Genomic DNA, 23156 nt, shown 5'->3' on the forward strand with positions numbered 1-23156 from the left:
GTACCCTAACAATGCAAAAGATAACTTCTCATGCCACTGTCTAGACCCTTCAACCATCTTCCAGAGTATTTTCTTTATATTCTTGTTGGCTTCTTCAACCGCACCATTTGCCTTGGGACGGTATGGAGTAGAATGCTTATGGGTAATCTTAAACTGCTCACATGTCTCCTTCATCAAATGACTATTAAGATTAGCCCCATTATCCGTGATGATTACCTTCGGAATCCCAAACCGACAGATGATATTTGAGTGCACAAAGTCGACCACAGCTTTCTTAGTCATAGACTTGAACGTCTTAGCTTCCACCCATTTGGTAAAATAGTCTATAGCTACCAGAATAAACCTGTGCCCATTTGACGCTGCTGGATCAATTGGCCCAATAACCTCCATGCCCCATGCAACAAAAGGCCATGGTGCGGATATTGTATGTAGTTCTCATGGTGAAGAATGAATCAAATCTCCATGCACTTGGCACTGATGACATTTACACACAAAACTGATACAATCCCGCTCCATAGTGAGCCAATAATAACCTGCTCGGAGAATCTTTTTGCCAGAACGTACCCACTCATATGCGGTCCACAAACTCCGGAATGTACCTCAGTCATGATAGATGTGGCCTGTCTTGCGTCCATGCATCTCAACAACCCAAGGTCTGGAGTTCTTATGTACAACACTCCTCCACTAAAGAAAAACCCGCTTGCCAATCGCCGAATTGTTCTTTTCTGATCACCGGTGGCCTGTACCGGATATACTCTCGTCCTGATGTACTCTTTGATATCATGGAACCACGGCTCGTTGTCGAGTTCCTCTTCTATCATATTACAGTAAGCATGCTGATCACGGACCTAAATCTGCAACGGGTCAACATAAGCCTTATCTGGATGATGCAACATCGATGACAAAGTAGCCAAAGCATCGGCAACCTCATTATGAATCCTTGGAATGTGCCTGAACTCAATAGACTGAAACCGCTGACAAAGCTCATGCAGACATTGCCGGTATGGTATAAGCTTTAAATCCCGTGTTTCCTATTCTCCTTGAATTTGGTGTACCAGTAGGTCCGAGTCACCCATGACCAAGACTTCCCGTACACCCATATCTACAGCTAATCTCAATCCCAATATACACGCCTCATATTCTTCCATGTTGTTCGTACAGTAAAAACGAAGCCGAGCTATAACAAGGTAATGCTGACCTGTTTCAGAAATAAGTACCGCTCCTATTCCCACGCCTTTCATATTTGTAGCCTCATCAAAGAAAAGTTTTCTTCCCGGCTTCTCAACTTGTTCCAATTCATCAATGTGCATCTGCCACGACGGGGTTCTCAGCCAAATGATCAGCTAATGCCTGTGCTTTCATCGCAGTCCGTGTCACATAGATAATGTCGAACTCTGTAAGCAGGATCTGCCACCTTGCAAGCCTCCTTGTGGGCATAGGCTTCTGAAAAATATACTTCAATGGGTCCAAGCGAGATATGAGGTAAATGCTGTAGGATGACAAATAGTGTTTCAACTTCTGTGCCACCCAAGTTAGGGCGCAACATGTCCTCTCCAGATGAGTATACTTAACCTCGTAAAATGTGAACTTCTTGCTGAGATAGTAGATAGCCTGCTCCTTTCTGCCCGTAACATCATGCTGCCCCAGTACATAGCCGAATGAATTATCCAAAACTGTCAGATATAAAATAAAAGGCCTCTCTGGTTCTGGCGGGACCAACACGGGTGGGTTCGACAAATACCGCTTTATCATATCAAAAACCTCCTGACATTCATCAGTCCATTTGACTACAGCGTCTTTCTTCAACAATTTGAAAATCGGCTCACAAGTTGTCGTGAGCTGAGCGATGAACCTACTAATATAATTCAATCTTCCCAACAAACTCATCACCTCAGTTTTGTTTCTTGGAGGCGGCAATCCCTGAATAGCTTTGATCTTTGACAGGTCTATCTCAATGCCTCGACGACTGACTATAAACCCCAACAACTTCCCAGATGGCACTCCGAAAGCACACTTTGCCGGATTGAGCTTAAGATTGTACCTGCGAAGCCTTTGAAAGAACTTTCTCAAATCTCTGACATGGTCGGACTACTGTCTAGACTTCACGATCACATCATCCACGTACACCTCGGTTTCCTTATGTATTATATCATGGAATATTGTTGTCATGACCCTCATATAAGTTGCCCCATCGTTTTTCAAACCGAACGGCATGACCTAATAACAGTACGTTCCCCACGACGTGATGAATTCCGTCTTTTCTGCATCTTCCTCATCTATTAGAATTTGATGATAACCCGCGTAACAATCCACAAAAGAACCAATATCATGTTTGGCACAATTGTCAATCAGTATATGGATGTTGGGCAGTGGGAAATTGTCTTTTGGACTCGCCTTGTTAAGATCTCGATAATCGACACACACCCTGGTCTTGCCATCTTTCTTCGGCACAGGCACAACATTAGCGAACCAAGTGGGATACCGTGTAACCCGAATGACCTTTGCATCAAATTGCTTGGTAATTTCTTCTTTGATCTTCACACTTATGTCCGTTTTGAACTTTCTCAACTTCTGCTTGATAGGAGGGAGTGCTGGATCAGTGGACAGTTTGTGAACCACTAAATCAGTACTTAGACCTAGCATATCATCATACGACCACGCAAAAACATCCTTGTATTTGAACAATGCTTTGATTATCTCCTCCTTGAGTCGTGGCTCCAGATAAACACTTATTTTAGTTTCACGAACATTATCTTGATCCCCTAGATTAACTGCTTCTGTGTCACTTAGGTTAGGTTTGGGTTTTCCTTCAAAGTGACTTAATTCTTTACTAATTTCCTCATAGGCCTCATCATCGTCACATTCCACCTCATCATCACACTCGATTTCTTGCATTATTATTTTTGAGTTAGATTGGCTTTTAAAACTGGGCCGAATATTCCTCATGCATGTCAAGTCATTGATATCAGCATAAAAAGAACTGTACAAAAAAAATGGAAACAAAGTTAGGAATGAAGAAAGAAGAAAATTGCTTTTCATTGAATGTAAAGATAGCAGGGTTTTAACTCATCCAAACAGACGGAACATAGAAACTGAATTACAAACACTGGAATAATCCAGGTGAACTAAAGGAAAAAAAACCACTACCACGACTCCCTCCGAATTGGAAGAGGAGTAGCTTCCCAATTGTTGACATTAGCACATGGTCTGATGTACTGTATATCTGCTTTGCTTGACCCTTCCCCGGCCTTAACCATGTTCACTTCAGAAAATACCCTCTCAAACACCTTATCCAAGTTCCCCTCTGCACCAATCAGTGGACCCGACACCTTTGCCAATGACTGCTTCTTGACACCCGGCCTGACGAAGGACCTGGACAAGAGTGGAATCGGTTTGGGAAGAACCCAAGTTTTTTTTTCAATTTACGAGCTCTTCTAACTTTTGCCACTGTTGGTTTGAACCCCAGTCCGAAGGTGTCCAGGTTTTTGGACAGAGAAACAGGTTGAACAATGCCCTGAAGCTCAGCCCCCAGACCTTTTCCTGGCACGAACCCATTATTCAGCATTTCTGATACTACCATGACGGTCGCAGCTTCCACCCTGGGACATGGAATGCTTTTACCCTCGGGCACTTTGTTCACCGGGATCGTGTCGAAGACCTGATAAACCCATGGTACCTTATCATCTTCAGTTTCTATAAAGGGCACAATGGCATCATTCATGGCGCATGTTGGATCTTCCCCATGTAACACGATTTCTTGTCTGTCCCGCTCGAACTTGACCATTTGGTGCAGTGTGGAAGACACTGCTTTGGCCACGTGGATCCATGGTCGACCCAATAAAAGATTGTAGGACACTGCAGCATCCAACACCTGAAATTCCATAGTGAACTCGACTGGGCCAATAGTCAATTCAAGTATAATATCCCCCACTGTGTCTGTTCCCCCTCCGTCTAACCCTCGAACACAAACACTATTTTTGCAGATTCTATCATCATCAATCTTCAACTTGTTCAATGTGGACAACGTACAAATATTAGCACTTGACCCGTTATCGATCAACACCCGCGTAACCATTGAATCTTCACACTTGATTGTCAAGTAGAGAGCTTTATTGTGTTCTGTGCCTTCCACAGGCAATTCATCATCAGAAAATGTTACCCTGTTTATCTCAAAGATCTTGTTGGCAATTGTCTCCAGATGATTCACTGAAATTCTGTCGGGCACATGAGCCTCATTCAATATCTTCATCAAAGCTCGGCAATGCTCGTCAGAATGAATCAACAACGACAACAACGAGATTTGGGTCGATGTTTTTCTCAGTTGTTCAACAATGGAATAATCTTGCACTTTCATCTTTTTTAGAAACTCTTCTGCCTCTTATTCCGTCACAGCCTTTTTGACTGGCACTGGATTGTATTTAGCGCCCTTAGCCTCTCTCAACTCTTCGGGAGCAAAACAACGTCCCGACCGAGTTAGTCCTTGTGCTTTACAACTCTCTTCCTCAATTTCCTTTCCTTTGTATGTCACCACTACCTTGTCATATTTCCACGATACGGCTTTGCTATCAGCCACGGGTAATTGGACTACCGGTTTTATGACAACTGGTTCTATGTAGGCCCCTTTCACAATAACCACGAGTGCAGATGATGACCCTGGTACCACTAACTTGACTGGCTCTGGCTTCTTTGCAGCAACAAATGGTCCTTTTCCCATTACCAACACTGGCTTATCTTTTATCGCTTTTAGCTGAACCACTAACCTCGCACTAACTGTCTTTTCTTTGACCTTGGCTTCTGTAGAACGGATCACCATGATCGTCTGCGAGGGTTTTTTAGGCTTTGTCCCCTTATGTATTAGTTCGATCATATTGGCTTCATATGCGCTGGTAACGGGTTTTGATTGATGTTTGGAACCTCCAGAGCTTGTACTTTAATACGGCGATTATCAATGAGTTTTTGTACCGCGTTTTTCAATTTCCAACATTTTTTAGTATCGTGCCCCGGCATCCCTAAGCAATACTCGCAGCTAACAGAATGGTCCAGGTTTCTGGGAGGGGGGTTTGGTGCTTTGGGCTCAATTGGGGTCAACATTCCCAATTGTTTCAATCTATGGAAGAGAGTTGTGTAAGATTCTCCCAGTGGAGTAAATGTTTTTCTGTTCGGGGCCTTCTCACTTCTAAAAGCTTGTTTTGGGAGGAAGCCGGTTCCTGGTCTATTTGTCCTGGGAGGTGGATAGGTGTTTTGTGGAGCCGGTGCACGCCATTGCGAGTGCGTCGGAGGCTGAGTGTATGTCTGGGCGTGGTGGATAGAAAAATGTGGTTCTGGTGGTGGATAGTAATGTTGTGGTGGGCCATATGGGGTATACTGGTAATTTGGGTGGTGGGGTATGGGTTGGTTGTAGTAGGGCGGAGGGTTGTTGGGCCTGGACCAAGTACTAGCTTCAACTGTGGCAACTTCTTCCTTCTTCTTCTTTCCGAGTACACCACCAGTACTGCTTTGGATGGCCTGGGTAGTTGCTTTCAATGCCGAATAACTCAAGATTTTGTTAGACTTCAATCCTTCTTCAATCATGGCTCCCATTTTTACCACTTCATTGAATGATTTTCCAACGGATGTCACCAGATGACCAAAATAGGTCGGCTCCAACATCTGCAGGAAATAGTCTACCATCTCACTCTCCCTCATCGGAGGATCAACTCTTGCTGCCTGTTCCCTCCAGCGGAAACTAAATTCTCTAAAACTCTCCACGGGCTTCTTCTCCAACTTCAACAATGACAGACGATTGGGGACTATCTCAAGGTTATACTGAAAATGGCCAATGAACGCTTGTGCCAAATCATCCCATGTATACCATCGGTCAGGGTCCTATCTCGTGTACCATTCCAACGCAGACCCGCTCAGACTTTGACCGAAATAGGCTATCAACAATTCATCCTTCCCCCCAGATCCTCTCATTTTACTGCAGAAACCTCGGAGGTGGGCCACTGAGTCGCCATGTCCCTCGTACAAATCAAACTTGGGCATTTTGAAACCTGCGGGCAACTGGACATCCGGGAAAGGGCACAAATCTTTGTACGCAACACTGACTTGGTTGCCTAAACCATGCATGTTCCGTAAGGACTGCTCCAGGCTTTTGACTTTACGAATCACTTCCTCTTGTTCCACATTCTTAACCGGTTTCTCAACTTCTCCCAGGATCTCAAAATGGGGTGTATAGGTATATGGCTTAGGCGCTTTAAAAGTGGGTTCGGGAGGGTAATATTGGGTGTCGTGAGCTTGGAATAGCGGCTCACTAGACGATCTATATAATGTGGCTGGGGAAGGTGCCACAAAGACTGGAACCATGGGTGGGGGAGGGTTCTGTTTGGGTGGTAGAGCTGGAGGAGCATATGAAGTAGTACCATAGCCCTGGGTGTGATAATGAAAGGCTGCAGATGCATGGGGAGTAGTGGGCTCCTGAGCCTAAGCCAGAGGTGGGATGTAAGATGAATTAGCGGGGTATAGTGGTGTCGGGTGCCCCTGAGACCATGCCCGATGCATTTCGGCCATTTGTGCTTTCAATTTCCGCATCTCTTCTTTCATAGCACCCACATCTGTCACCTCAACTTCATTTGAAGGATCCACAATACTGGTATCTGAATCTTGTCCTGTCATGTTTACTTTATCTTTTGGCCGGGTGTTGTACGGGTGAGTTGCCAGAACTGCCAATCAACTAACCACCTGCCTGTACTTACACATGTTGACAATAATTTCGTTAGCGATTAGGTTTTAATGGATTAGATAACCGCACATTGGGCATGAATGCACCTATATAATTAACCATTTCTATTATGCATTTGTTCAACCGCATGCGTCATCCCGACATTTTCCTTATTTCTAATTGCAAAATTCCTCTCTTTTCTTTTCCCTTCTTCTTTTTCTTTCTCTTCTCTTTCATCTTTTCTTTCCGCATTCTATTCTTTTCTTGTTTTTCCGCTCTTTTCTTTCTTTATCCTTTTCCACCCCTCTTGTTTTTCTTCTTTCTTTCCCTCTTCATTTGGTTGCGGTCGAATTCTATGGAGATTGCCTACATATCGTGACCCCGCACGAATCAAACTAGACGTAGTTCGTTAAAATAAGTACAAAAATAAAGGAACAAATTTTTGGGAATTTTCAGATTTTCATTATCACGACATTCTATTACAAACTAAACATTTTGAAATGGAAAATAACGGACTCCAACTAAACTCAAATACAAACTCTGAACATACTAGCATACTTGGACGCAAAAAGAAAACAGACTGACGAGCAACAAACTCTAGAATGGAAAATACAGACTTGATCTATGAATACATTAGTGCTTCAAAAGTGAGTGCCCGCGGGGCATCGTTCGGCCTCGCCGCGGGCTTAGGTGCCAAAACCCTTTCAAGTTGCTCTAGCTCATACATGGTTCGCTTGACATAAATTATTACTGCCGAAAAGAAGGTAGTGCGAGTCATGTCTTCACATGCCCGACATCTCCTGAGGATGGCGTGGGCAATGGTCTCAATCCTGTCTCTTGTTCGACCCTTTTCTATAAGCAATCGCCTTACTTGATTATTGCGAGCCTCTAACACATGAGAATACTGAAGATGGTGATCCTGCAGCTGTTGTATTTCTACTTCCATCCGGGCTAGTAAATCATAGCAGTGCCCACTTTCGGTCTCAAAAGCTTTAGCTTGCCTAGCTGCCTTATCCTCAAGGGTGACCACTTTCTTTTCAGACTAGCAATGGTCTTTTCATAATCCTTCTTTAATTGTTGCATGCAATGGGTGCATTCTTCTGTTCTTTTTACCCACTGTGCCCGGAGTCCCGCTATGGTGCCTTCGGATTTTTTCAGCTCATCCTGGCACTCACCAATTTCCCTTTTCAGCCCTTTTATCAACCGCTCGTCCGACCGGCTCCTTTGTTGATTATTGGCAGCTATCCTCATTTGCTGGATTTGGGCCCTAAGCACCTCGTTTTCTTGGGCCAACCTGTTCTTTTCTCCCTGATCAGCAGCAACTTGCATACTGTTCTCAAATTTTAGAGCTCCGATCTGTTGTTTTAACTTGCTGATTTCGGCCTGATAGCCTTCTTCTTTTGCTAGCCAACCCCATTGTTCTTGTGATGATTCAGTGAAGTCCTGGATGTGGGGTGTTTTTGCTGGCCTATGATGCTCAAGTTCTCTTCTGTACCATATGATGTATTCTGGCGACATTTCTCCTTTGGCCTGATCCTGCACACAAGTATCTGCTTGTAGGTATTGACATTCATTCCAAATCTCGCGACTTTCGCTTCGGGAAAATGTCCGTCAGGGCCGATCTCAATTACTTGAACACTAAGATCTTCCTCCCGTGGCACGGTTTGGAATCTCCCAAGTTGTCTCAGAACCCGACATGGAGCATAAGGCTGGATGCTCTTAAGGCCCATCAAAAGAAAATGCGACCTAGCTGCTGGCATGTATATGATTTCTTCAACAGGCAACCATCCCAGCGTCCACTGTATCTGACTGTCCGTGAGAATACGAAAGTATGATATCCATGCTGTTACTCCTTCAGGCAGACTAACCCCGTCAATCCTTGTGTAAAACTCTCTTATACATGTCTTATCAGACAAACCATAGCTCAAGAGCGGGGAACAGTAACATAGATGCTCGGTCATCCATATTTGTAGCAACAGGTTACACTCCTCAAAAAAGTTGCCTCCAGCTCTGCAGGCAGTGAGAGCCCGGAAAATGTCAGACAAGATCATAGGTGCAAGAGTGCTTTCATTTTGAGCAAGTAAGGTACTGACGACCCCAGATATTTTTATATCAATATTCTCGTCTTCCCTTGGGAACACTAGGAGGCCTAAAAAGGTTATCATGTAAGCCACCCGTCTGTGCTCATCCCATTTTCGACGATTATTTTTACTGTATAGCTTGATGTCCGTCTTGTTAAACCCTCCCACGTGGTCGTACCTGTCGTATATGAAGCGCAAAGTACAGAAGCCTTTTTCCAAATCTGGATTATGGATTGTCCTGGGTATTTTTAATGAATCTAAAAACCGATGCACCGTGATGGCTCTTGGAGCAATCAGATATTTTTCTCTTAACGGAACCTCAGCATTTCCGATGTACCCGGCGATTTCCTCCAGAGTTGGGGTTAGCTCAAAATCTGGGAAGTGGAAGACATTGTGCGCTGGTCCCAGCAAGTGACCAACGCTCTTATAATATCACCCCGAGGCTTGATTTCCAGCAAACCCGTAAGACCTTTCAGATATTTCTTAACTTCATCTTGTCCTTCTTTGCCTAAATCATTCCACCAAAGATGCAACTCGAAGGGGATTTTAGTCATTATTGAGAAAGGTTCATTTTGCATCGTGCTCATCCTGCACATTTATTAAAGTGATTTAAGCAAAACTTTTATTTGATCAAGACAAAATTAACAATTTCTCTTTTTTTTCAAATTAAAAATGAAAGACTCGGTTTTCAAACAGGGCATTTCAGCACTCCCAAGAACGAAGATTTTCAGGCTGTGAGAGTCAACCGGTCAAAATAAAAAATAACCAAAAGTGGCCGTCTTTGCGAAGTCAGCCTTCCGGCGTCCCTTTCGGGAACATTCGGCTGTTTCTGATGAAAACGGCATCACCCGACTTATTCATGCAAAAAATTTAAACTTTAAATATTTTTGGCTATTTTTGCAAAGGGAAGGTTGGACCCGATGAGGGTTGCCTACGTATCTCACATCCGGTGAGAATCAAACCTGCGTAGTTCGGGCCAAGAAACTAACTATATTTTTGAAAACAAGACTCTTTCTTTTCATTTTCCATAGCAAGACAAACTATTTTTCTTTTTCTATTTTTTGAAAACAAGACAAAATAACGACTCTCCTTTTTCTTTTTCGTTTTCAACAAACAATAAACAACCTATATTTTTTTTCCAAACTAAAACAAAGACTCTTTTTCTTTTCTTTTCTTTTTTAACAAACAACTTTCCAAAAATAAAAGACTCTTTTTCTATTTTTCCTTTGCTTTTTAGTAAAACAAACTATTAAAAATAAAACATTTTCCTTTTTCCATTTTCTCAAAATTTCGGCAGAGTTTCGACAGTATTTGGTCATTGGTTTTTCTAAAATAATCAATTGACTCTCTAACTGTTATTTCTCTCTTTTTCTCTTTTCCCTTTTTTCTCAATTTAACATTCCCGAGATTCAAAATCCGGTCAATATGCCGGTTCGGAACAAATATATGTACAGAACATGTAGGATGCATCAGGATGGTCTTTTCATTTCAGGTTGCTAACCCTAGACGGACCCAACCCCTGTGTTGAGTCCCCTAAGTCAAATGCAGCATGATGCAATTAAGCGCTCCTACTAGGGATCCGGCATGAAGTCAAGTTATTCTGGGTTCAAAACCTGGGTATGTGTTCTAGACTGTGTACCCGAGCAGACAACTCAAGTCGAGGAGGGGGCAGTGTACCAGGGACCAGCGAGATCGTCCGGCTTAACTTATCCGGCCTCTTTCTTATTTCAGGGTATAACACTAACAGAATAGGGAGTCTCAACCAGTAAACACATCCCCGGAGGTGAAGAGAGAAGGGCGTCAGCACAATTTATATATAGTTCAGATAATATCAAAGCGGTAACATTTAGCACATTAAGCATGAAACATGTAAAATAATCAGATATATCCAAATACAACAATTTATCTAAGCTCGAATTCTGAACCCTGAATCAGAGATTCTGTGTTCGATCCCCAGCAGAGTCGCCAGAGCTGTCACACCAAAGCGGTAACATTTAGCATATTAAGCATGAAACGTGTATAATGGAGTTTTTCCAATTAAAGGACAATCGGAACGACATTTGGTTATTAAAATTTTAGAGTCGCCACTTGGGAGATTAATGGTGTCCCAAGTCACCGGTTTAATCTCGAACCGAGGAAAATACTAACTCTGTATTACAGTTCGCGAACCAAAAATCCGGATAAGGAATTTTGTTAACCCGGGAGAAGGTACTAGGCATTCCCGGGTTCCGTGGTTCTAGCACGGTCGCTTAACTGTTGTATTTGATTTTATCTGATTTTAATACATGCCAACTTATGTGCCTTTTATTCGTAAACTACTTTTATCATTTTTAAAAGAATTGCAACGTCGTGAAAACGCGTCTCGAACCACGTCGCAATCAATGCACCCGCAGTCGTCAACACATTTCGACTCCGTTGAGATTTGGATTTGGGTCACATAAATGTACACCCGAGTTTTGGAATGTAATTTTATTAAAATCGCGCCTAAAGAGTCTAACGTATTATTATTTTCCAATCAGTTTCAATCGCCTAAGACAGTTTCAATTATACAATCCAGCACAAATTAAACACTCCAAATCAATCCTTAAACATACAATCCTAATTAAACAACTAACTACCATTGCAACTCAAACAGATTAAAACTAGGCAACTAAATGTCATTTGGACTGATTTCAACTACTCGAATGAACACGAATCTGGAACATTACTTCATTTCAATCCAACTGAAAGCTACATCAGTGATTTCAAAATGTGTACCTGGATATGAAATATAAGAAGAAGAAGAGGAAATCAGCGGCAGTAATCAGGTGCAGTCCAGAAAATTCAACAGCCCGGAAGTGATTTGAAACCAAACACAAACAGTCAATCAACCAAAATAGCACCAAAACCAACACAAATGAAACCAGCACCCTCTACAATCTTCATTAACCCAAAGCTTCAATAAAACCAGTTCAATTATGCCTACAACTATTCGAAATTACAACAGTATACTCCAGAGACAACTTCAGCAATCAGAAAACCCAATTAAACTGGCCAAAACAGATTGAATGAACTCTCACAATTACTCGAAATCCAACAGAAAACTCTCTGAATCTTCAAATTACCAAAAATGAACTCAGGAATGTAATTCAGCTACCAAAACTAGAATTCAGCTGGAAAATTGAATAAAATAGTATTTTTTTTTTGTTTCTACTGGATTTTGTTTGTTTTTGTATTTTTTTAAGAACTAAGAACTAGAAGCAAATTTGTATCTGAAATTTGAATTCCGGATCTGAAACTGGAAGAGAACTGTTTTTGGGGAAATTTTGGTGGCAAAAAAAAACTCCCTTCAAGGCAAAGGCATTGCCCTTTTATAGGCACACAAGAGTGAAAAATCAGAATTTTGGGTTTCTTTTTTAGTCCCTCCCCCTTTTCACTTTGACCCCCTTATTTCTAACTTGTTACTCAAGCAAATGCCCTTAATTTGTTAAAACCTACACTAAAGTACCATTCTAGAAGGCCCTAGGATGCTCTTCTACCCACAAAATACCTACACTACCCTTACCCTTACTTTGGAATTACTAATCCTAAAGAAACTACCCTTTTCTATGCCTAAAATGCCCTTCCACCAGTCTGAAATTTACAGACTAGAGTTAACTGATCCCAACCTCTCATCCTAGCTGAAATTTAACTATAGTTAATTAACAAATGATCACTCAGCGATATCCAAACCTTTAAATCTAATCAAACTGCAAATGAAGACTGAAACTCAATTAAACTAAACTTAAACTAACAAAATCATTAATTCAAATAAACAAGAATCAAACAATTTCAAGGCGGGCTGGGAACAGTAACGAGAAGAAACTCTATTGAATCTTTGAATTAAGAAGAAAAGACCTTGACTCAGAATTTGCTAACAATAACAAGACGAAACTCTATCGAAATTAAACTAACAATTAGAATATCTGGAAATTGAATTACACATGAATCAAATTAAACAAAACTTAACATGCAAAGCGACCTCACTGATTAAGACAGATGAAAGAGAAGCAACAGAGGAATTAACTAAGAGAATCGTAGAGCTACAGAATACTTACTACAGAAAGCACTCGACCTTGAAAAATCTCCTCGAAACTGGTTCAATTCCCAAAACTCTAGACCCACAATTCAGGGCCTTCTGCTTGGATTTGAGGGGTTCTAGACGTGAAATAGCGATGAGGGAAGGAAGACGGTTGCCTGGTATATTTTTGGGTTCATTTGGGCCAACTTGTGACTTGGCCGGAAAACTTCAATTGTAGATTCGATGAGCTCAGGGAATATTCGACGGAAAACATTATGGGGGTTGGAAAGAGGAGTTCATGGGGAACCTACGGTGTTTCTCTGGTAGCCATTGGCATAGGTAGCGTTTCCCTCCGGTGAGGATTCCGGCGAATAACAATGGTGGAGGCGGAGAGGGACAGGGTACGAGGTGGGGGTACTTGTCTCTAGGGTTTCTGAAGGAGTTTGGACAGTTATATTCCAATCACAAGAGTAGCTTGTGACCGTTGGATTAAAGGGCTTCGATGGCTGAGATCTAACGACGCCAAACGGCGTCGTTTGGCTAAGGAACAATGGACCGGGTGAAAAATGATTTTGGGCTGGGCTGTATAGGTGTTTGGGCCAGCGGATTAGGTGCAAAAGTGGTCCAAATTTGGCCTTTACTTAAAGCCACTCCCTTTGTATTTTTATTTTCTTTTTAATTTATTTTTTTTTCATTTTTTTTTCATTTTGTAATTTTGTATTTATTTTTTTTTCTAATTTTTACAAAGATGCAAAATTAAACTAACAATTAAACTAAAACCAATAATGCCTAAAATTTAATTAATAACTATTTGCGACAGTTTCACAATTAAAACAATAAAAATGCTAAACTGAACTATTTTTGTCATTTTCTTCATATCCTATTCTAAAACAAATTAATCCCTAATTAAAACTAAAGTATGAAATTAAATCCTAAATGCAAATGCATATTTTTATGTATTTTATATGAATTAACATGCACAAATAAAATGCAACAGTTATCAGAAAATAACACCAAAATGCACAAAAATTGTAAAAATGAAGAAAAATCATTTTGCTTGAATTTTTTGGGAATAATTCATATATAGGGCAAAAATCACGTGCTCACAACAGGATAGGTGGAAGATAGCTATTTGGGATCCAACTCTAGTTTAATTCACTCCAATGTTCTCATGATTCTTACGAATTCACTCGATGATTAGTTCAAACGTATAGTCAAGACTCCTCTCTCGATTAAATCTTAACTCTACGAGGTGAACTAATATAAGCACTGTGAAAATATGCAAGCATGCGTTAATGGATTAGTTTTCAGAAACGTCTCTCGAATATTCTCCTAACTTGATTTAATCAACAATTCAACAAGCTCTTTCGATTACTTAAAAGAATCAATGAATTAAACCAAACAAAATAATGCAAAGATAATCACCAAAATATTCATCTTTTGATTAAATAAACCGGTGAATAAAATTGCAACAATTCAAATCTCCATAAACGAATTCAAGCAAAGACAACAGTTAAAATCCACAAATATCAATGAAAATACCATATTCGTCAAACCCTAAGGGAAACTACTCCATAATCATGGAACACGTCATCACAAATATAATTAAGAGTTTGAAAACATCAATCTAACGTTACAATCCAAACTCTCGTATTGAATTGATGGAGAGATGACGAAATCCCTTGTCTTGTAGCCTTCAATGCTCTCCAAAAGCTTCCAAGGTCAAAAGTATTTCAAAAATATTTTTTTTCGGGTGTATTTATACCATATAAAAGTGGGCCCGGACAAAACTACTTTTTTCAAGCCGAAACAGAAAAATACTTTGAGAAAATTGTACCGGTGCTATATGAAAAAAAGAAAGTTTAGATATTCTCGTAGAATATCCTAGAAGAATATAAAGAAATAGTCCTTAAAGCAAGAAAGAAACAGGAAAAAGAAATATTTGGTGTTCTCTAGTAAAGCGTACTCTAGCTAGTTATTCTAAGTTAGTAAGAGTCAAAGTGAAATCACTCGTCACTTTAAAAACTTTTGCCAAAATGAGTACAAGAAATCTTCTCGACGATAAGGACACGTGGATGATATTAATTAGCTAAATTACACTATAGTCTGTCCCACCTAAATCTATCAAAATTCAATTCTTCCAAACCGACCAAACAAAATCGTTCTTCCTCTGAAGTTTCTTAATTACCTGTTCAGTCCTCGCCATTTTACGTGTCTATAAATTTGCATTGTCCCAAATCAAATCCTCATAACTTCATTTTACTCTTAACAATACGCACACAGAAAAAAGCTACGTACCATTACTTTCAATATCATTTTAAATCTTTACTGATTCTTCATTCCATTTTTTCCTTAAATAAATATTATAACGTATTTTTTTCGTCTATACAAAGAACCTAAATATTTCTTGATTACTCAGCTTATAACTGATCAATCCATGGCTCCTAGTTTGAACAAAGCTGATGAAAACTTCAAAATTCTTGTTGATGGACCTTTGCATGGGTCAGCTATTAGCCTGAAAAATGCAAATTTCATAGTCAATGACCAAATTATCCTCTCTCAAGTCCCAGATAATATTGTTGCAACGCCATCACCCTACACAACCAAGGACAAACCGGTAACTTCCACTCCCGGTTGCTTTTTGGGCTTTGAGACACCTGAAGCCAAAAGCCACCACGTTGTTCCAATAGGGAAACTGAAGGACATAAAATTCATGAGTATTTTCCGGTTCAAAGTTTGGTGGACTACTCACTGGACCGGAACCAACGGAAGAGATTTGGAGCATGAGACCCAAATGGTCATTCTTGACAAGTCTGATTCTTCGGCCCGGCCCTATATCTTGCTTCTCCCGCTTATTGAAGGCCCGTTTCGGGCTTCTCTACAGCCCGGAAAAGATGATTTCGTCGATATTTGCGTTGAAAGCGGGTCCACTAAAGTCACAGGCGACTCATTCCGGAGTGTACTCTACATGCATGCAGGTAACTGACTAAATCTCGAGAAGCAAAAAATGTCACATTAATTGAAATAAAAAAAGTATATATTTTTCTCATAAATTAAGATTAAATTTTGAATTCGTCTATGATGCAGGTGATGATCCATACAGCTTGGTTAAAGATGCAATTAAAGTTGCCAGGTTTCACCTAGGCACTTTTAAGCTCCTGGAGGAAAAAACACCCCCAGGAATTGTGGATAAGTTTGGTTGGTGCACATGGGATGCATTTTACCTTACAGTGCACCCTCAAGGGGTGTGGGAAGGTGTGAAAGGGTTAGTTGAAGGTGGGTGCCCACCTGGGCTCGTGTTGATCGACGACGGTTGGCAATCCATTTGTCACGACGACGATCCAATCACCTCAGAAGGTACAAATACGTGATCAACCTATATACGAGTTTAATTAACCGTTAATTTTTTTAAAATTACGTAATTATATTTATATTATGTCTCAACAGGTATAAATAGAACATCTGCGGGCGAGCAAATGCCGTGCAGGCTAATTAAATTCCAGGAGAATTACAAGTTCAGAGATTATGTGAGTCCTAAAAGCATAGGACAGGGTGACCATAATAACAAGGGCATGGGTGCTTTTATTAAGGACCTCAAAGAGGAGTTCAAGACTGTGGACTATGTGTACGTGTGGCATGCTCTATGTGGGTACTGGGGCGGGTTAAGGCCAGGGGTATCGGGTCTACCCGAATCCAAATTTATTAGGCCTAAGCTAACCCCTGGATTGGAGAAGACAATGGAAGATTTGGCAGTTGATAAAATAGTGAATAATGGAATTGGTTTGGTCCCACCAGAAATTGTTGATAAGCTATATGAGGGTCTACATTCCCACTTGGAGTCGGTTGGGATTGACGGAGTCAAAGTTGACGTTATTCATGTAAGTAATCTCTTCTCTATACTGTCGTCGACGATAAATTCTCTTTATACTGTCAGTATATAGAAGTTAAATTTTTTATTTATGTAGTTGCTGGAAATGCTATGTGAGGATTATGGTGGAAGAGTGGTTTTGGCAAAGGCTTACTATAAAGCATTGACATCTTCTGTGAAAAACCATTTTAAAGGAAATGGAGTCATTGCTAGTATGGAACATTGCAATGATTTCATGTTTCTTGGTACTGAGACTATTTCCCTTGGTCGTGTGGGTAAGTTACAAAATTCTAATCTGTATTATCTTATCCTTTATATATTGACTGTTGCAAAAATAAGACATGGAGATATGACTATATTATTTAAGTTTAAGTTGGTAAAACTTAAATTCTTTTCTAATTGTTGCAATGTCCAAAATATGATACTAACTTCCATGCTTTTCACACCATCATTCCCTTATTTTTGGCAACTATTAATAAGTGGGAAATATAATTAAGTGCGTGGTTGATATTAGCCCTGTCTTGTAGGTATGTAACTGAAATTAACTGGTGCAGGTTAACGGAACTAATTTATGACTATTAATAAAGGAGGACATGTATATAGATTACTGATATCGATCATGATAGAGGAATAAAAATAATAGATACTTCACAATAGGCAAAACAAATTATATAAGAAAATCACTCGTTACAGTCAAACCTATCTATAACAGTCTTGTTTGTTTCGATATTTTTTGGTTACTATAGTGAAGTGCTATTACAGAAAATATGTTCCAAGAATAACTTAGCTTTCATATAATGAATGAATGTTATATAGGATGATGTTATAGAGAGGTATGATTGTACTAGGGGGAAATCAATACATCATTAAACAATAATATAATTTCTATATGCCGACATAAAAAAATTACACTAAAAAATTATTTTAAAAATAATTATACATACCTTTCCATAATATTTGAAATTAGTTATCTAGAAAATAAGATAGACTACGTATTCTTTTTTTGAAGTAATATTAGTTGAGTTCATAAAATAATAAGATCGATCAATATTTCCATAATAATTGTTTTTGGGAAACTAAATGGGCTTTTGAATTTTTATTTTTTTATTTTGTGAATGTGCAGGAGACGACTTTTGGTGCACAGATCCTTCTGGAGATCCAAATGGTACATTCTGGCTACAAGGTTGCCACATGGTCCATTGTGCTTACAATAGCTTGTGGATGGGCAATTTCATTCACCCTGATTGGGACATGTTTCAGTCCACGCACCCTTGTGCTGAATTCCACGCCGCGTCTCGAGCCATCTCGGGTGGTCCTATTTATGTTAGTGACTCTGTTGGCCAACACAATTTTGAGCTTCTTAAAACTTTGGTTTTGCCTGATGGTTCAATCCTGCGGTGCCAACACTACGCACTTCCCACGCGTGACTGTCTGTTTGAAGATCCACTTCATGATGGGAAAACTATGCTCAAAATATGGAACCTAAACAAGGTAAGACATCATCCGAGCTAGGGCAGTAAGTACGGGTTCGAAAGAATCCAGTAACTTTTACTTAGATTATGTATTTATATTTTAAATTTATTAAATATATATAAATATTTAATTATCAACTCATCAACTACAATGTACTATAATGACAAATTTACAACTATGAATTTTAACCTCATTCATACCTCATTTATGTTATTCCGGATCAGATCTTCAAATAAATTACAATTACATTAATATGTTTTGTATGAAAGAAGTCCTTTTTGAAAAGTATTTTTTATTATAAATTTATTTTTTATTTATGATTAACAAATAAAGTAATGTTTTTTCAAGGAAAATATTTTCAATCAAAAGCGCAATATGACTCCCTCTTTTTTGGGCAGAAGTCATTTTCTTTACAATTAACTTGTAACTCCATATTACCATGTGTGGATGGAAAGAAATTATAGTGTTTCAAGGCAAACAACAGAGTAGTGAGGTACACCTCTGGCTAGATTGATAGTTCAGAAAATCCACTTTAGAGGTTCAATGAAGGTGAAGATTGCAAAGTGGTCGGAGAACTTAAATTACTACCCAGCCTAATTACTTTTGTTATTGAGATGATCTTTTTGCTATTTTAGTTTCTAAGCTTAGACTGAACGTTGGGACTTGATGTCCAATATTCAGTGTTTGTATTTTGTACATAACTCCAATTTTGATAATAAAAATTTAACTAATTACCAAAAAAAAAATTGTAACTTCATATTACTTACTCCATCTAATACTTACACATTATATTCAAAATTCCAATCTGTTAAAATTATTAATAATTCTTCATCTGTATTTTTCTTGTGAAAAAAGATATCTTCAGTTACCAACCAAACAATAAGACCCATTTTTCAGGAGAAAGTTCCTGATTTTTTTTTAAAAAAATAAAGATTTTTCAAAAAAAAAAAATGGCTCTCATTTAACCTTTTTCATTTTTCCAATTTCAGTATACTGGAGTTGTTGGAGCATTTAACTGCCAAGGTGGAGGATGGGACCGTGAGGCCAGACGAAACACTTGTGCTTCTCAATATTCTAAGGCCGTAACTTGTTGGGCCGGCCCAAAAGACGTTGAGTGGAAGCATGGATCCAGCCCAATTTACGTGGAAGGAATTGAAACCTTTGTGCTCTACTCCTTCAAAGAAAAGAAGCTGGTTTTGGCAAAGCCCACAGACAAAGTCCAAATTACTCTCGAGCCCTTCAACTTCGAGCTCTTAACAGTTTCTCCCATCACTATTTTGGGTGCCAAGTTGGTTCAATTCGCTCCGATCGGGCTCGAGAATATGCTCAATACAGGTGGAGCGATCCAATCTATTGAGCTCGACGACGAAGCTAATTTAGTTGAAGTTGAAATAAAGGGCGCGGGCGAAATGAGGATCTTTGCTTCTGAAAAGCCAAGAGCTTGTAGAATCAATGGAGATGATGTTCCATTTGAATATGAGGACTCTATGGTTGTAACTAATGTGCCATGGTTTAGTCCTTCTGGTTTATGTGTCATTCAGTATTTGTTTTGATGCTAGTTACTAACTAGTAACTAGTTAATATTAGGGGGTTTTCCTAGTTTTTCCAATTTGCCTCATTTCTTATTTCAAGTTATATGACTATATACATGTACCTCATCTGTTATGGGGATGAAATATAGTACGAAAGTTATTTATATACGTATAGTCGCTCTCTCGTCTGGTTATTTGTTTACTTTCATGATCATTAACTATTCTCTATTTGACTTGAGAAGTCATAATAGAAACATAAGTAAAAGAATAACGAACTACAATGTTTATATAAGATACCGGTCCCAACTAAATTAAAAGGCACAATTTATAGCATTTCTTTTTGCTCAAATTAGAGAAACGAGATTTAGTAGAACTTCAAAAATTATTTTGTCACGGCCCAAAATCCACTAAGGGTCGTGATAGCGCCGGACACCGTAGTCAGACAAGCCAACCAAAATACTTAATTTAATTCTCGTTTTAATAATTTTGAAAACTATGGTTTTCCTTCAATTTCACTAGTAAAAGATAATCATTTCAAATCGAATATGAATGTTAAGAAGTTAATACAAGATACCCCATAAACATCCCAGAACCCGGTCTCACAAGTACATGAGTAATTTCTAGGAAATAATGTAATACAACAAGTCAACAACCGTCCGGACTACAATATTGGACAGAAAGTAAATATAGTAATCTGAAAGAGACTCTGCTGGCTGGGGGTCGTCTCGAGAAGTGCAGCTCACCTAAGTCTCAGTATCAACCATGTTGTTACGCCCACTATGCCACTAGAGATGCATGTGTATGTGCAACAAAAATGCACGGCAAGTGTAGTATGAGTACGAAAACAACGTGTACCCAATGAGTATCCCGTCTAATCTCGAAGAAGTAGAGACGAGAAGTCGACTTCGACACTTACTAATGGTCCAATAATAATAGTTGTAAAAAAAATGGGAGGAGATCATGAATTTTTATAAAGAAATTATAAACTCATAAAGACGGATAATAGGTAAACAACTTCTCAAATAATAATGGATTCCAAAGATTTACTTTTCATCATCTTTTATCAATTTATCTCTGCCCAGGAAAGGCAATTATCAACATTTATAAATCTCAGGTAAACAATACAAGCATGTGCATATCATGTCGAGGTCGTACGACCCGATCCAATATGAATATAAAATGTGCATTGCCGAGGGTCGAACGACGCGAACCATAGATGCATCTATTACCCCGCTCGCGAATCATACATGCGATGCAGGTACACATAGAAATACATGCTCAAACAGCAAATTAAGAATTTATCAGGGAACGTTTATCCAAATAAAAGCCAATTCTCTTTTAGCGATTTAAGAAAATAAAGTTTAATCCTTTTAGAAATTCATTTACCAATTCGATAAGATTTAAGCAATTCAACTGCCAACAAGATTACAAATATTCCAAGTATAGCATGTTTTTAGGTCCTAGACTACCCGGACTTACATATAATAGTAGCTATTCACGGACTCTCGTCACCTCGTGCGTACGTAGCCTCCACAAATAGGAGCACATAACCAATTATATCACCTATGGGTGTAGACATATAATTTTTGACCCTCCCCTAGATTTTACTCTTTTTAGCATTTAAATACTTAGTTTAGGTCAAATATAGTTATTTCAACTAATTTTGACTCTTTTACATTATTTTTGGCACAAAAACGAAAATTAAAAAAAAATAGTTTCATTAATATTTTGTAGTCATACTATTTTACTAGGATTTTTATTTTACATAATCTTGAAAAATACCAAAATAGTTTCATAGCATAATATTATTTGTTTTAATTAATTATGATTAGTTTTATATTTTTATTTTATAAATTTTATATCATTTTTCAAAAGGAAGAGTGAGTTTTTGGTAGGGGTGGAAATTCGGTATTTCGGTTCGGTATTTACGAATTTCGGTTCGGTATTTCAGTATTCGGTTTATTAATTGTATATACCAAATACCATACCAAAATATTTCGGTACGGTTCGGTATTTCTTAATTTGGTTCGTTGAATTCAATGCTAACAGTGCACATGCACAACTGAAACTTTCACTGTGAATTGTGAAAGAATCTGCTCTGAACTATAAAGAATAGAGAATTGAGTTATTAATCAAAGTATAGGCTAAAACACCAAATAACTCCAGTGCACTGCAAAGTGCAAACTGAAATTTTTTGGGCGTTGGGGCTGGGGCTGGGAATTAGAATTATAGGCCAAAGGGTCGATGGGCTGAGGCTGGGTTATTAAGAAATTAGAAATTAGAGTGGGCTAGGTAGATGGGCTGGGGTTGGGAATTAAATAAAGAAAGGTTTGGGCTTGGACGTTGGGGCTGGGGCGATGGGCAGTGGGCTGGGTTATTAAGAAAATATCTTTTGAAAATCGGTATTTCGGTATACCGAAATACCGAAATTTCAGAATTTTAATACCGAGGACCGTACCGAAATACCGAAATTGCAATACCGAATTAGACCGAAATACCGAAAAAATCCGAAACCGAAATACCGAATTATTTCGGTTCGGTTCGGAATTCGGTTTTTCGGATTTTATGTCCACCCCTAGTTTTTGGGTTAGTTTATCACATTTTTAATGAGAAAGGTCCATTTTTAATCTTTTGGCCCAATTTTTAAGCCCAGCAAGACCTAACTCATTACCCCTTCTTCTTTAAACCCTTACACCCCAACCCTAAGGTCTGCTTCTTGAACCTTAGACTACAACACAAAAAAAAACTAGACCTAGACTTGGAAGAAAAACCCTAGAGACCACCTGAACTTCAGAACTCGACGAACACACCCAAAAACACCCATGACTACCTTCTTTTTCTTCTTCAGCTAGAGAACACCCCTAACCAAAAGAACCAACCAGCCGCCCAATACCAACAGACCCCTCACTTCACAAATACCAACGAGAAGAAGCAGATCGCCGGACACCCTAAGCTCCAAACGCCGAAAATCTCCAGACCCATCAATCAGCCATGGACCCTTAGGAAAAACTCTAATATTCAGCCGCAACACACACATACACAAAGAAACGAAAAAAAAAGGAATACTGGAGAGAGGAAACGAAATAGAGAAATAGAAGAATGGGGAAAATGTTCTTTGTTATGTTGTTACACTTTTAAAGGGTTGTAAATTTCCACCTCAAGAATCTGTTGAGGAGTGCATAAAAAATATATGCTCCCTAATCTTAGTGTCTCAAGTAGAAGGCTCGTTTCCTTACTTATATGGTAAAGTACCTCTTGTACTCTTTCATCGGACGCAGAAACAGAGTTAAAGTTCGATTTTTTTTATCGGAGTTCATTGTTTGAGCTCATGTAGAGTTTCAGTCCGTTTTTGGTTCGGAGATCCGTCGAGGATCGAAATTTTATTTTAGCTGCCGATTCGGATTACTTTTTGAGGTTAATTTCGTGGTTCGCGGTCGACGCTCCTGCTGCGACTTCACTTTTC

The 23156-nt window shown here is 39.2% G+C and overlaps 1 protein-coding gene across 1 annotated transcript; it reads left to right on the forward strand.

The window, feature by feature from the left end:
- The first annotated feature begins 15070 nt into the window (after positions 1-15070).
- Positions 15071-19865, forward strand: LOC104228334 (galactinol--sucrose galactosyltransferase). The gene is made up of 6 exons (XM_009780779.2): positions 15071-15798; positions 15908-16177; positions 16268-16698; positions 16786-16963; positions 17812-18179; positions 19151-19865. Exons 1-6 carry the CDS (start codon positions 15258-15260, stop codon positions 19712-19714), a joined length of 2352 nt encoding a protein of 783 aa, XP_009779081.1. The 5' UTR covers positions 15071-15257; the 3' UTR covers positions 19715-19865.
- The last annotated feature ends 3291 nt before the right edge of the window (positions 19866-23156 follow it).

This window comes from Nicotiana sylvestris, chromosome 2 (assembly GCF_000393655.2).
Source record: "Nicotiana sylvestris chromosome 2, ASM39365v2, whole genome shotgun sequence".
Lineage (NCBI taxonomy): Eukaryota > Viridiplantae > Streptophyta > Magnoliopsida > Solanales > Solanaceae > Nicotiana > Nicotiana sylvestris.